Source organism: Solea solea, chromosome 15, assembly GCF_958295425.1.
Source record: "Solea solea chromosome 15, fSolSol10.1, whole genome shotgun sequence".
Lineage (NCBI taxonomy): Eukaryota > Metazoa > Chordata > Actinopteri > Pleuronectiformes > Soleidae > Solea > Solea solea.
This window is the reverse complement of record NC_081148.1, coordinates 3546727-3558896: the sequence shown is the minus strand read 5'-3', so window position 1 is coordinate 3558896 and position 12170 is coordinate 3546727. Positions and strand designations below refer to the sequence as shown.

The window sequence follows — 12170 nt, the reverse complement described above, 5'->3', positions numbered from 1 at the left end:
ATGTTTCCCTCGTGAAAACCTATTCAAATATTCAATAAGAAAACCTATTAAAAAAAGTTAAAAAATGGGTTCTTTGTAAAGGAACCCACTTTTCAACATAGATTTTTATTTAACATAACAAAATAAAATATTTCCTGACAGGCAATAGGCCACACACATCCACCCTCACCACTGACAGTAAGAATAAAATAAGCACAATTAAATGTGTTTGGGAAACGTATACATTTAGCACAGATTAATGAAATAAAAACATTATCAACCAATGACTTATTAAAATAATTGTTATTTACAGTCTTACTTGACTCTGATAATCACACCACTGAATGACCAAAAGTGGTTCAACATCCTCATTTGAGATTTTATTGCTTATTTACACATTCATGCAAATCTTCCAACATCCAAATATTCACACAACTGTCCATTGTACAGGATGACATCTTTAATGTAAATAACAAAGGAGATTCCAGTGAAATCGAATGCAACAAAAATAAAGACTGGAAAGAAGAGGTAATTGTCAAATTAAAGGAATTCTAAAAGTAATAATGATGATCACTTACTGTATGTTATTAACAGAGATGGAGCTCCAGCATCAAAATATTAGGAACCCTTTTTGTCTTTCAATAAAATGTCCAATGTAAGGCTAATTGGGTGGAACAATGAGGTCAGAACAGCGCAGTTGGCTTTTTTTGGCCAGCCGTTGGCTTTTTACATTTCCAATAAGAAGGCTAAGAAAACAGAGACACATCAAGTTGGATGGCAAAGCATGATCCCTCTCTGCCGCAAAGATATTTCCAGAACAGTCTAGAGTGCACTTTTTTAACCATGCTGAAAACGAAACACTGGAAGATAAGGCATTTTAAATCTATTTTAAATCCATTCACACATGATGAGGAATCCATTTTAGAGTGGACTCTGCTGAAATGCACCACTCTGGTTTCAACTAGTATACTGTCTGCCTTGATTGAAGCCAGCTTGGTTGAAGTGCTGTCCCCCCTGTTGGAAGAACTGTTCAAACTGTCCTCCTTGGTTAAAACTTGAGCCTCCTCTCCCTCCCCATCCTCCTCCTCCTCCACCTCCACCTCCACCTCCTCCTCCTCCACCGCGGCCTCCCCTACCCCTGGCCCCTCGACCTCCTCGACCCCCGCCTCTCTCCCAGCCTCCGTCTTGATGGTAATTGTCGTGGTAACTACCACCACCTCCTCCTCCATGATACCCAGGGTCCTGGAAGCCCCCTTGGTTGCGCCCTCCTCCTCCGTAACCCCCTCTCCCTCCTTCCCCATGATGCCCTCCTGCATCCTGATAGTAGCCCTGGTTGTAACCACCTCTCCCACCTCCTCCACTTCCTTCTACCCAGTTTCCCTGCACCTTCCCCCCTCTGCCACCACCTCCTCTTCCACCCCTGTCTCCGTGTCCTCTCTCATAGCCTCCACGGCCACCTTGGGAGTGGTGATCGTAGCCCCCCCTGCCACCTGCATGCCCGCCCCCACCGTAGTATGCTCCGCCCTGTGGAGCATCTTGACGCTTTTGCCAAGAGGGCATCTCTGGTGGAGGAGCCTCAATCTCGCAGGGTCGGCCTCCCCTGTCTGGCACTCGGCCCATTCGTACCTGAGGAAGAGACGCACATCACATTAAGATGGTTTAAAGAAGGGGTGTCGAACTCGTGAGGGCCAAAGAGCATTTACTCTGGTCAAGATGGGGGTGGGTGTGGGGGTGATTAATATGAGTTTAAGATTATAACACAATGTTCCATCATGATATTTCACAGAATTTCAAAGTATTAGTATCACATAAATTTATGTTGCAAAATAAATATTAATATCAAAAACAGACAACAGAATCTAAAATTAGGTCAATAACATGTGTACAACTCTACTAAACAAGCTTTTATACTCAACATTACATTCACTCACTAACACACACACGCACGCACGAATTTGAGAGAAGATGGGAAATCAATCACAGCCATTGCACAAACATTGGCCACAGCCAGTACAACCATTTGGAATGTGCTGAAGAAGAAACAAACCACTCTCAGGGTATTTAGTGCAGCAAAGCACTCACTTCCTTCACTCGATCCCTGTACCTGAAAATGCCCAGAACCAATTTTCTGTGCAATAGTCCAGTTGGCTCATTGAAAACCAGGAAGTGACCATGCATATTATCAATTTCGGTTCATATCTAAAAACATCTTAAGAAAACATCATATATTCAAACATTTCTAACTTAAGAGAATAGCTGTTTCTCTGTAAAGACAGTGTTTAGAGCCTACCTTATTAATAGCACATGCAGTTTTCTCTCTTATTTTGCCGCTGCTTGTACGTAGGATCTTGGAGAAGTCTTGTCGAGCAGCCAGAAGATGAGCAACGGACATTTTACTTGTGGTGTGGAGTGTCGAACGCAAAGGCTGGTAAACTTTGGACAACTTTTCACCATGTGTCTATGAAAAAGGCACACAGAGAAAAATCAAACAATAAGTAATATAATGATATATAGCATCATGAATACATTATCTGTGGAACATGACATGGAAGCTGCTCTATATGTCATAATATTGTATTCTGTGTAATACATGTGGAATGGGTCAGTTTAAATTAAATGTACAATGTCGATTGAAAATGTTTAAATTGCCTTTTAGTAGTTTCAACAAGGCCTAAAATGCACATGTTCAGTGTTGACGTTTTCACGTCTATGGTGTAGTATGGTGCATCTGGATGAAGATCATTTAGAATGGATGTAGCAAAAAAGCGCATCCAAATGGACAAAAATAATCTGTGAATTTCAACATACCTTTGCTCTTTCAGACCAAGCAAAAGACTGCACTGTCACATCCAGACGCTTCAGTAACATCTTTCTTCTGACTTCGTACTCATTCACTAGTGCCTGGTTTATAGCTTCAATTTTTTCCTAGAAAAATTTGAAAACAAGCACAATTGAAGAATCAGTCACTTACACAGTGTTATTGTGTTTCTTTATCACTTTTCAGTATTTACCATGTGCAAAGGACCCAGGGCCTTCTTCATCAACGGCTCGCCTACATGATTTGGTGGGACTCGACTCATGGCTTCTTTCAGCTGAAAAATAAAACGTTGAACACAGTTTATTAAACTACAGTGAGAAAACAAAAGAGGACAAAACTTGCAATACATCCCTTACAGCTTCTCCCTCTTTAGGGGTCACCACTGCGGATGAACCACATAAACAGTATGATTTACCTGAGATTTTTATACCAGATGCCCTTATGGACACAATCCTATTTATCCCATATGTCATGAGCAAATACATGAGAAAACAAACACAAAATCTACTAAGAAAGGGCATAAAAATGTATTATTTGTGATACAAATGGTCAGATTCGGATCAACGATAAAATGCGTATTCATGTCCCTTCTCATATTCTCCACTACAACCACTCAGCTCTGCCTCAGCCCACTATATTAACAGTATCTTGCCATTTGTGCCTTTTGAATACATACTGCCCGACCAAAAGAAAAGAAAACCCTCTAGTACGTGGCTTAGTGCCAACCATTCAAGCCTCAGGTGGCCGAGTTATAGGTATAGGTTCAGCAATGTTATGTGCTACCAAAAGCACATAACATTAGTCAGGTGACTAGCCAAATATACTGAATTACCAGGTTTGTCAGCATATTCCACAGTGACAAAGTAAAAAAAAAAAAAAATATGTAAATAATAGTTAATGCAGTGGTTCTCAAACTTTTTCTGTTGGGGCCCCCCTTTGGAGGAAGAAATTCCCCGGGGGCCTCGTGACTCTCACAAAATTGTAACAATGTGTCAAGTATAACATTTATTGAATCAATATCAGAAGAAACGTTTCACTTTTCTTTCAATAATCTGTTGTGCAAATAACATTCTTGCTTTAGTAATAAAAATCACCTCCATATTGCTTTGTGAGAAAGCAATTTTCAAATAAAAATATGAAATGTGCAATTATGACTATAATACTGTCATTTTTTAAAGAATAAATACATTTGGATAACAAAGAATACTTCAAAGCAGGTCCACAGGTCATGTAATGCACACTTAGTTTGGTGAGTTTCTGTGCAGGGCAAGGCCTTCAAATGTGTGCTGGAATAGTAAGTGAAAGAAAAAAAAGATAATCAGAGCACATACAATAGGGCCTTTGCACCCAGGCTCTAACAAATACAACAAAGGTAAAGGCTGGAGAGTGTATGTTCACTTTACTTTAAAAGTATGCACATGTTTTACTGTATTTCTTATACAGTAAAGAGATGAGCAGACATGCACCAGTGCTGTAGAGGGAGATGCTGGCCCTGTTCAGACCTAGTGTTTACAACTAGATCTGGTGATATAATCACAAGTGGAGTTTGCCTTGCTTTGCAAAACACTCACTCCCCACACACCAAAGTCCATGGAGAAAATCTGTATTTTGTTGTTGGTCCACTGCCGTCTCCACCATTAAGTAGAAATGTGTTATTTTGTGACTTCTGTCTTTGAAAACCTTTGTTTTGAAAGTTTTTTTTATCTGCATGAGCAAAAACGCCTTTTTTCTCTTTGTGGACTTCACATAGCATACATTTCAGCATGGTGTCGATTTTTTTGCCTTTTGTTAAGTGGCTAAAATATTGTTTTACTGTGTCCCAGCTGGCTGCAGCTAACATACAAAGCCACAGCACAGACGCGAGTAGACGGACATTTCATGTTGGCTGGGTCAGGCGGTGTTTTGATTCATTCACTGTAGGAGCCATAGTTAAGTTAGTTTAGTTCAGGGTTAGACCGGGTGGCTGATGCAAGATTTGACACTTGTTACAATGTCATTTATTAACAGTTTTGTTCTATTTTGTTCTTTAGATAAAAGCTACCATGGACACTTTGATATCTTTGATGGCTATGATAGATAAAGGAAGATATGTACTAAAGTTATCTAGCAGTTGGATGGGTGTGTCCGTTAAGAAGCTGTACTTTAAGTTTTGGCCGTCAGGTCACTACGTGACATTAGGTTACACTGTCTTATAGATCGTCATTCACAAACTGAACATCAGAGGAATATTTCTGTGTTGTTGATCCTCGAGTAGCTTGGATACATGTGGATAGAAATGTAACTTGGATGTACAGCAAGTGGAAATAAATGTGCAAACCCTTCACACAACTCCCCCTCGCCATCGCGATTAATGAATTACAACAGTAACTACGAGTCAAGCCAATCGAAACCTACTTACAGCTAACAACTATTCAGTAGCTTTGGAATTAAGTGTACTTTTGCCACTACATTCACATTTTGCATCAATAGCTATATTCACTTGAAAAATTTCAACTTAGGCAAAAACATCGTCTTATACAATGATGCAAAAAAACAATCAGCTTCGAGATTCTCCAACTGATTTAATACGTTGTTAATGTACACAAGAATAGCAGAAAAATGATCTCTCGGCACAAATGATGCAAATGTGGCGCGATGCAAAAAGTTGAGTTCAGTGTGACCGCAGCATAAGAGTGAGTCTGTATTTAGCCAGTTCTGGTGAAGGGAGCAGTGTTGTTTATGCTTATTAGTTTTAGTCACATTTTAGTCATTTCTATGTGATAGTTTTAGTCCAGTTGTAGTCGACGAAAACTCAAAGGTTTTAGTCCAGTTTTAGTTAAAAAAAGAGAAAGAATAGTCTTTTAACAAATTAATTTAGGTCAATAAGTATTGGAGATTGTTGTTGGGCAGAAACCTTTTATCTCCATATTTCAGCTTTCAACAGTTTTTTCTTCATGAATTGATGCCTACTTCATCATAGTACAAGAGTGTCACACATAAGTTGTGAAAATGGAATTTCCTCCACCAGTGGTGCACCGCGACTGACTCTAGATTGGCATTTTGAAAGTCTGACAAACCACCCACTAACATTTAGGTCAATTTTCAACTAAAACTCACACACACCTCGTCACCGTCTCGTTATCGTCTCGTTATCGTCATGAAAACAACACTGGAAGGGAGAATGCAGGACATCCTTCTGGTGAAGGGAGCAGTGTTGTTTATGCTTATTAGTTTTAGTCACATTTTAGTCATTTCTATGTGATAGTTTTAGTCCAGTTGTAGTCGACGAAAACTCAAAGGTTTTAGTCCAGTTTTAGTTAAAAAAAAGAGAAAGAATAGTCTTTTAACAAATTAATTTAGGTCAATAAGTATTGGAGATTGTTGTTGGGCAGAAACCTTTTATCTCCATATTTCAGCTTTCAACAGTTTTTTCTTCATGAATTGATGCCTACTTCATCATAGTACAAGAGTGTCACACATAAGTTGTGAAAATGGAATTTCCTCCACCAGTGGTGCACCGCGACTGACTCTAGATTGGCATTTTGAAAGTCTGACAAACCACCCACTAACATTTAGGTCAATTTTCAACTAAAACTCACACACACCTCGTCACCGTCTCGTTATCGTCTCGTTATCGTCATGAAAACAACACTGGAAGGGAGAATGCAGGACATCCTTCTGGTGAAGGGAGCAGTGTTGTTTATGCTTATTAGTTTTAGTCACATTTTAGTCATTTCTATGTGATAGTTTTAGTCCAGTTGTAGTCGACGAAAACTCAAAGGTTTTAGTCCAGTTTTAGTTAAAAAAAAGAGAAAGAATAGTCTTTTAACAAATTAATTTAGGTCAATAAGTATTGGAGATTGTTGTTGGGCAGAAACCTTTTATCTCCATATTTCAGCTTTCAACAGTTTTTTCTTCATGAATTGATGCCTACTTCATCATAGTACAAGAGTGTCACACATAAGTTGTGAAAATGGAATTTCCTCCACCAGTGGTGCACCGCGACTGACTCTAGATTGGCATTTTGAAAGTCTGACAAACCACCCACTAACATTTAGGTCAATTTTCAACTAAAACTCACACACACCTCGTCACCGTCTCGTTATCGTCTCGTTATCGTCATGAAAACAACACTGGAAGGGAGAATGCAGGACATTACTACTGACCTTCTTCTCTATTCCACTGAAGAACTGGAACATGGTGATGTTAGAAGGAGGCTTGGACATGCTCAGTGCCACGCAGATGCCTTTCAGTTCCTGGAACTCGGGGCTGCCCGACTCCTGGCCTTTCTTCTGAGGTTTGTTCACCAAGATCATCCTTGACGCCTCCAACTCAGACAGCAGAAAGGCTGAGACACAAAACAAATAGGTATTAAAAGACAATCCTTCAGGTCATATTTAAACATTTGTTTATATATATATATATATATATATATATATATATATATATATATATATATATATATATATATATATATATATCTGTTGGGCTGTGTGATGAAGTAAAATATAAAATCACCTACAGGTCTTTTAATACCCAAATGACAATGATTCTGACACTTTTTTATTTAGGGATATGAGCTGCATCTACAGATACACAGATGTTGAAATCAGTATTAGATATCAGCTGAAACAATTAATCGATTATTAATCGAATTACTAAATTAATCGACAACTATTTGGATCATCGATTCATCGGTTTGAAGCTTTTTTCATGATTAAAACAAGATTTCCGATTGTTTAAGCTTCTTAAATGTGAGTATTTTCTTAATTTCTTTGCTCTGGATAACAAAGAAATCATTCAAAGTTAATCATCTTGGTTTGTGGAAAAAACAAGACATTTGAGAACGTCATTATTTCCGTGTTTGACGAACAACGATCAACATTTTTCAATCAACCAAACGATTGGACCAAACGATTAATCAGTTATCAATTATGAAAATAATCCAATTATAAACAATAATGATGAATGATGATTGTTCGCTGCAGCTCTAGATATCAGTCCAAAACTAGTCACAAGTACTTAGACCGAGCTATGGAGCGAGTACGAGAAGATGCTACACTGCAGAACCTGAGTCAATATCAATGGACTCAGTGTTTCCACAACCATTAATGTGGGGTGGTACTTCTTGAAATTTTTGGGACTTCTTTTGGTTTCTGCAACTTTTAGTGAAAAAGTGGCTATTCCATCTCTGGTTGTACTGTGATTGGATGTGATTGCCTGCTATGTCCACATCCACATGAGACAATGTGGGTGTCTCATATCACATGGGGTGTAATACTGTGGAATAGCCCACAGCGGAACCCAACAACACTTGTTTACACATTACAGAGACGTGAAAAAGCCTCATTATACTCAGGAGCAGGAGACAGTCCGTGCGATTGAGAAGCCTCTGGCCGATGTTTCCGCTGGTGAGGACAGAGTAAGGACAGGCGAGCTCCGACAAAAGACCACTCATCTCCAGCTGGAAGCCCTCCGCCTCACTTGGACCTAGAAAATAGAGAACAAATACATTTATTTTTTTATTAAATTTGTCCTGACACAATCAACTAAATGTACTAATTTGTCATTGTTAGTATACTTTTGATTGATTTCTTTCTAGTGATGTGATTGGCAGTTGAGAAATGCAGCATTAGGAGTCATACACACGGAATAGTTCAAGTTTTTCATCACATGGGCTTTTTATCCATACAGAACTGACGTTACGGGAGCACACAGTTTTTTGCAGGTCCAAGGAGAAAGATCTCGTTTATGTGTTATGTGCTACTTTGGGAAAAAGATGTCATAGTCCCACCTCTCTCTTGCTCTTACATACAATGTTGCTATTTTTGCTGTCATCTTCTTGCATTTGGAGATTGTTTTATTCACTTTATGATAACTTTTCTATCCTTCCTATGCCCTGGTCTCTGTGATCGTATACAGTGAATTGTATACTTTTTCGAATAAAGATTTATTTATTTAAAAAAAACAAAAACATTTGCATGCAGCGTATTCTGCTTTAAGAGCCCGCTCAACGCCTCCTCCTCCATTTCTGTAACAGCCATTTGGGGGAATTTGTGTGGATAAATAAATGTCTTAAAACAATGCTGTGTTTACAGAATCTTTGTAAAATAAAAGGAAAAGATTGTACATGTAAAGTTCTGTTTCCGTGTGGATGAGTCTTTGGTTACAATTGTCACTTATAGTGAAGAGAAGAAAACCAGCTACAGAATTTAAGTGAAAACCCAGTGTTTACATGTCCAGTCAACAATACACCTACGTTATGTTGATTGTATTAGCAGCATTCTGGTGGACCTCAGATAGAAGCCCACAATAGTGATCTAAAACATACAAAATATAATCCCCCCCCATATTCAACCAATGTAAGCACACTGCAGAACGAGACATTTAACACAAATAAGTAGATATTATGTCTTTGCTATTATTATCAACTGCAAGCTGCCAAATAATAGCTCTTGTATTACTATTCTATACATTCTTTTAATGTATTGGGGCAACATTACTTGATAATGATAAAAATAGTGATAAAAAAATGTCTTTACAGTTAGTGGCATGGACATTCTCCTCCAACTTGCAGTAGAGTCTAAGCTCTGAGACAAGCCAGGCACAAAGCTTAGTAAACTCAGGTGATGCTGCTCCTTCGCTCGCAGCAGAATCTAGAGCTCCCTCCTCCAAAAGACTGCCTTGGTACCTGAAGTGACAAACACATACACACAAAAAATGTTGACATGAGCCTGGTGGATAAGGACAAAGTCAATGTGTTTTAAAAACGTGGGCTTATTAAGTTTTAATCATTTCTAACGGAGCAAGAAACCACAGTAAATATTCACATTTAAGAAGGAAAATGTTGAGCAAGAAAAATCAAGTGAGACGTGAAGGACTTCCATTCAAACAGAGTTCTTTTTGCAACCAGTGCAGTCGGCCCCGGGTGGCTAACTACTATCATCCTACATCCTAGGCTTCACTTTTCAAACTAGAAAGCTCCGTCCATTTCTTATATACAGTCTATGCCAACCATAATCATGAGAAGTACATCTTGGATAGAAGATTTTATTTTTCTGATCATGCAGCGATACTATCCAAAGCAGTGGAACTGACCAGTAGCACACAGATATCGACTAAGTATCATATCGTCTCATAACTATTGAGGCAATGTGATAACTGATAAACAACTGATATTTCCAATAATTATATAATTATAAATGAAGTTTTAGATTATAATAAAGTTGATCAGTTACTATGATAACCAAGACAAACATTTGACAAATTATTGGATTTCTACTCCAATGACAGACTACTTTGTGGTGCATCTATTATCACAAGGTGGTGGCAGCAGCAGCAGCAGCAAGAATTTAGCTAGTGGACTTCATGTGTGTTTGCAGAAGTGATGAAATTGAAGACCTTTATTGAATGTGTCTTGAAGCTGCTCCTCTACGTTCAACAGGCTATAGATCCTGCAAAAGTGAGGACATTTACCAGGGTCTTTGAATGCATTTTGTTTTCTGCCTCCATTAGTTCAACATGCTGGGGAACCAGTGGTGTGCACAGATGGAAATTAAAAGGGCACCTACTGGAAAAAATGAAATGGTTACAAAGTGCGTACTGGGGCCAAAGGCAGCCCGGCCCTGGGGACTTAATTTCTTGTAGATCTCAACATGGACCTCCACACATAATTGTTTAATTAATTTCTATCACAGAAATGAGTATTTTCTATACAGCGCTGAATATCGTTTACTCCATGGACACCCGTTGGGACACAGTCATGTCGGGGCAGTAGGGAACTTCATAACAGCACCCTTTTTGACTGGAAGGTCATTGATTGGAAACAAAGTTGCAAGGGCATCTTATAGTGCACTGCATCACTTTTCTCCACTAGGAAAGGCACGATCAATTTGTTTAATTGATATAACATTATATTATTATAATATGATATATTATATATACCCTAGAGGGCACTTGAGCATGCTGCGTTTTTGGGGCTGCTCCCTGCACCACCCTGTACACGCCACTGCTGTGAACCATGCAATATTATCATTTTTTTGTTGGCTCTGTGTGTCTGTCTGTTCTTCCGCACTTGCACTTGCCAACATGACCAACAGAAGCCGCCAGAGGCTTGTTGCGTGAATGGGGTGAAGTCTGCCATCTCTGATTGCCTTGTTTTCACTAGCTGTGCTGGAGTTTAGAATATTTGAATATACTAACAGCATTTCTGCAAAAAAATGCCCATCCCTGTTTACAATGCCAGCTCATATTGGGCATCAGGCAAAGGCAGGTTACACCCTGGACTGGTCAAACAGCCCATTACAGGGTCAACAGAGACAACCAACCACTGACACTAACATTCACTGTGAGCCTGTGCATCTACTCTGGTCTCATGATTCGATTCGTACCTCCCTGGATCTCAAGTGGATCTAGTTTCATAGAAACCATTAAGCGACCCCCTGAGAAAACCGACGGCTAGTTATGGAACCAGTGACCTGCACTGACATGAAACATGACAGGAGCAGGTTCCGCTGACACAGCTTCTGGCACAACATGTAAAAACGTGCCCCAAACAATTAACACTATTAACACCAACGCGTGCACAGCGCCACACAGACATGGAGCACAACTCTATCCATTGCTAAGCTAACACAACAGCAGGTTAGCAGGTTAGCCGTTCAGCTAAGTCACAGCTACATAGCACCGCGCTGGCTAAATAGGACCGAGAGAGAGTGGGCTGATATTTGGAGAGAACATAACTGCGAACCAGCAGCTAGTATTTGATTATTTATACTTACCCTAAGTCTTCGAGAGAGACTATAATGTCATTCTCCATCCCAGAGACCTACAGTTCTACTGTAAACCACGTACAACGAAATACGCTTCTCACGTCAGCCAGCTCAGCTGTTACTGATACACGTTTTACTTCCCCCACTTTCTTCTACGGATCCGTAGACAAGCATTTAAAGCTTTTTAGCACCATCTGTCGGACCGGAATAAGTGAAATAACGGTGCCGGTGTTGTGCCGAAAAGAGACTGCTTGCCGAACAACGACTGCCCCTGACGTGAACGCGCATCACAGTTCAGAGGAAGTGAGCGTAGGTCTACTCGTAGATATAATATACGGGTCAGCTGGCAGGCGCAGCACTGAGAGAAATGTTTTTTTATACTGTGCAATAGAAATGTCTTGTAGCCCAAGAAGTGAAGAGGCTACGTAGAAAGAACGGCGCAGATTAAAAAAAGTAACCTGATGTTTTCATAATGTAGGCTAGTTGTCAACTAGGGGGGTAGATGCTTTACCTTGCCTCTTTTATTGTTGTTGTTGTTATCGGTGTTGCAATGTGATTTTACACCGCTTTGATCTATAAATAATTTGATCTTTTTAAATACCTCAGTTTCAATGATTTTATGA

The 12170-nt window shown here is 39.4% G+C and overlaps 1 protein-coding gene across 1 annotated transcript; it reads right to left on the bottom strand.

Moving 5' to 3' along the window:
* Positions 1-333: 333 nt before the first annotated feature.
* Positions 334-11787, bottom strand: fam98a (family with sequence similarity 98 member A). Its single transcript, XM_058652449.1, has 8 exons — positions 11557-11787; positions 9319-9467; positions 8132-8266; positions 6943-7124; positions 2991-3071; positions 2788-2904; positions 2270-2437; positions 334-1605 (listed from the first exon to the last, which is right to left on the bottom strand). Exons 1-8 carry the CDS (start codon positions 11592-11594, stop codon positions 937-939), a joined length of 1539 nt encoding a protein of 512 aa, XP_058508432.1. The 5' UTR covers positions 11595-11787; the 3' UTR covers positions 334-936.
* Between the last annotated feature and the right edge of the window lie 383 nt (positions 11788-12170).

What these genes read in the sequence shown, in the direction of transcription:
- fam98a (XM_058652449.1), bottom strand. Translation starts at nt 11,594, where the DNA reads ATGGAGAATGACATTATAGTCTCTCTCGAAGACTTAGG. An exon ending in GGACTGTCTCCTGCTCCTGA is followed by an intron (nt 7,125 to 8,131) that starts GTATAATGAGGC and finishes TTTGTGTCTCAG; the next exon opens with CCTTTCTGCTGTCTGAGTTG. An exon ending in CTTGGTCTGAAAGAGCAAAG is followed by an intron (nt 2,438 to 2,787) that starts GTATGTTGAAAT and finishes CCTTTTTCATAG; the next exon opens with ACACATGGTGAAAAGTTGTC.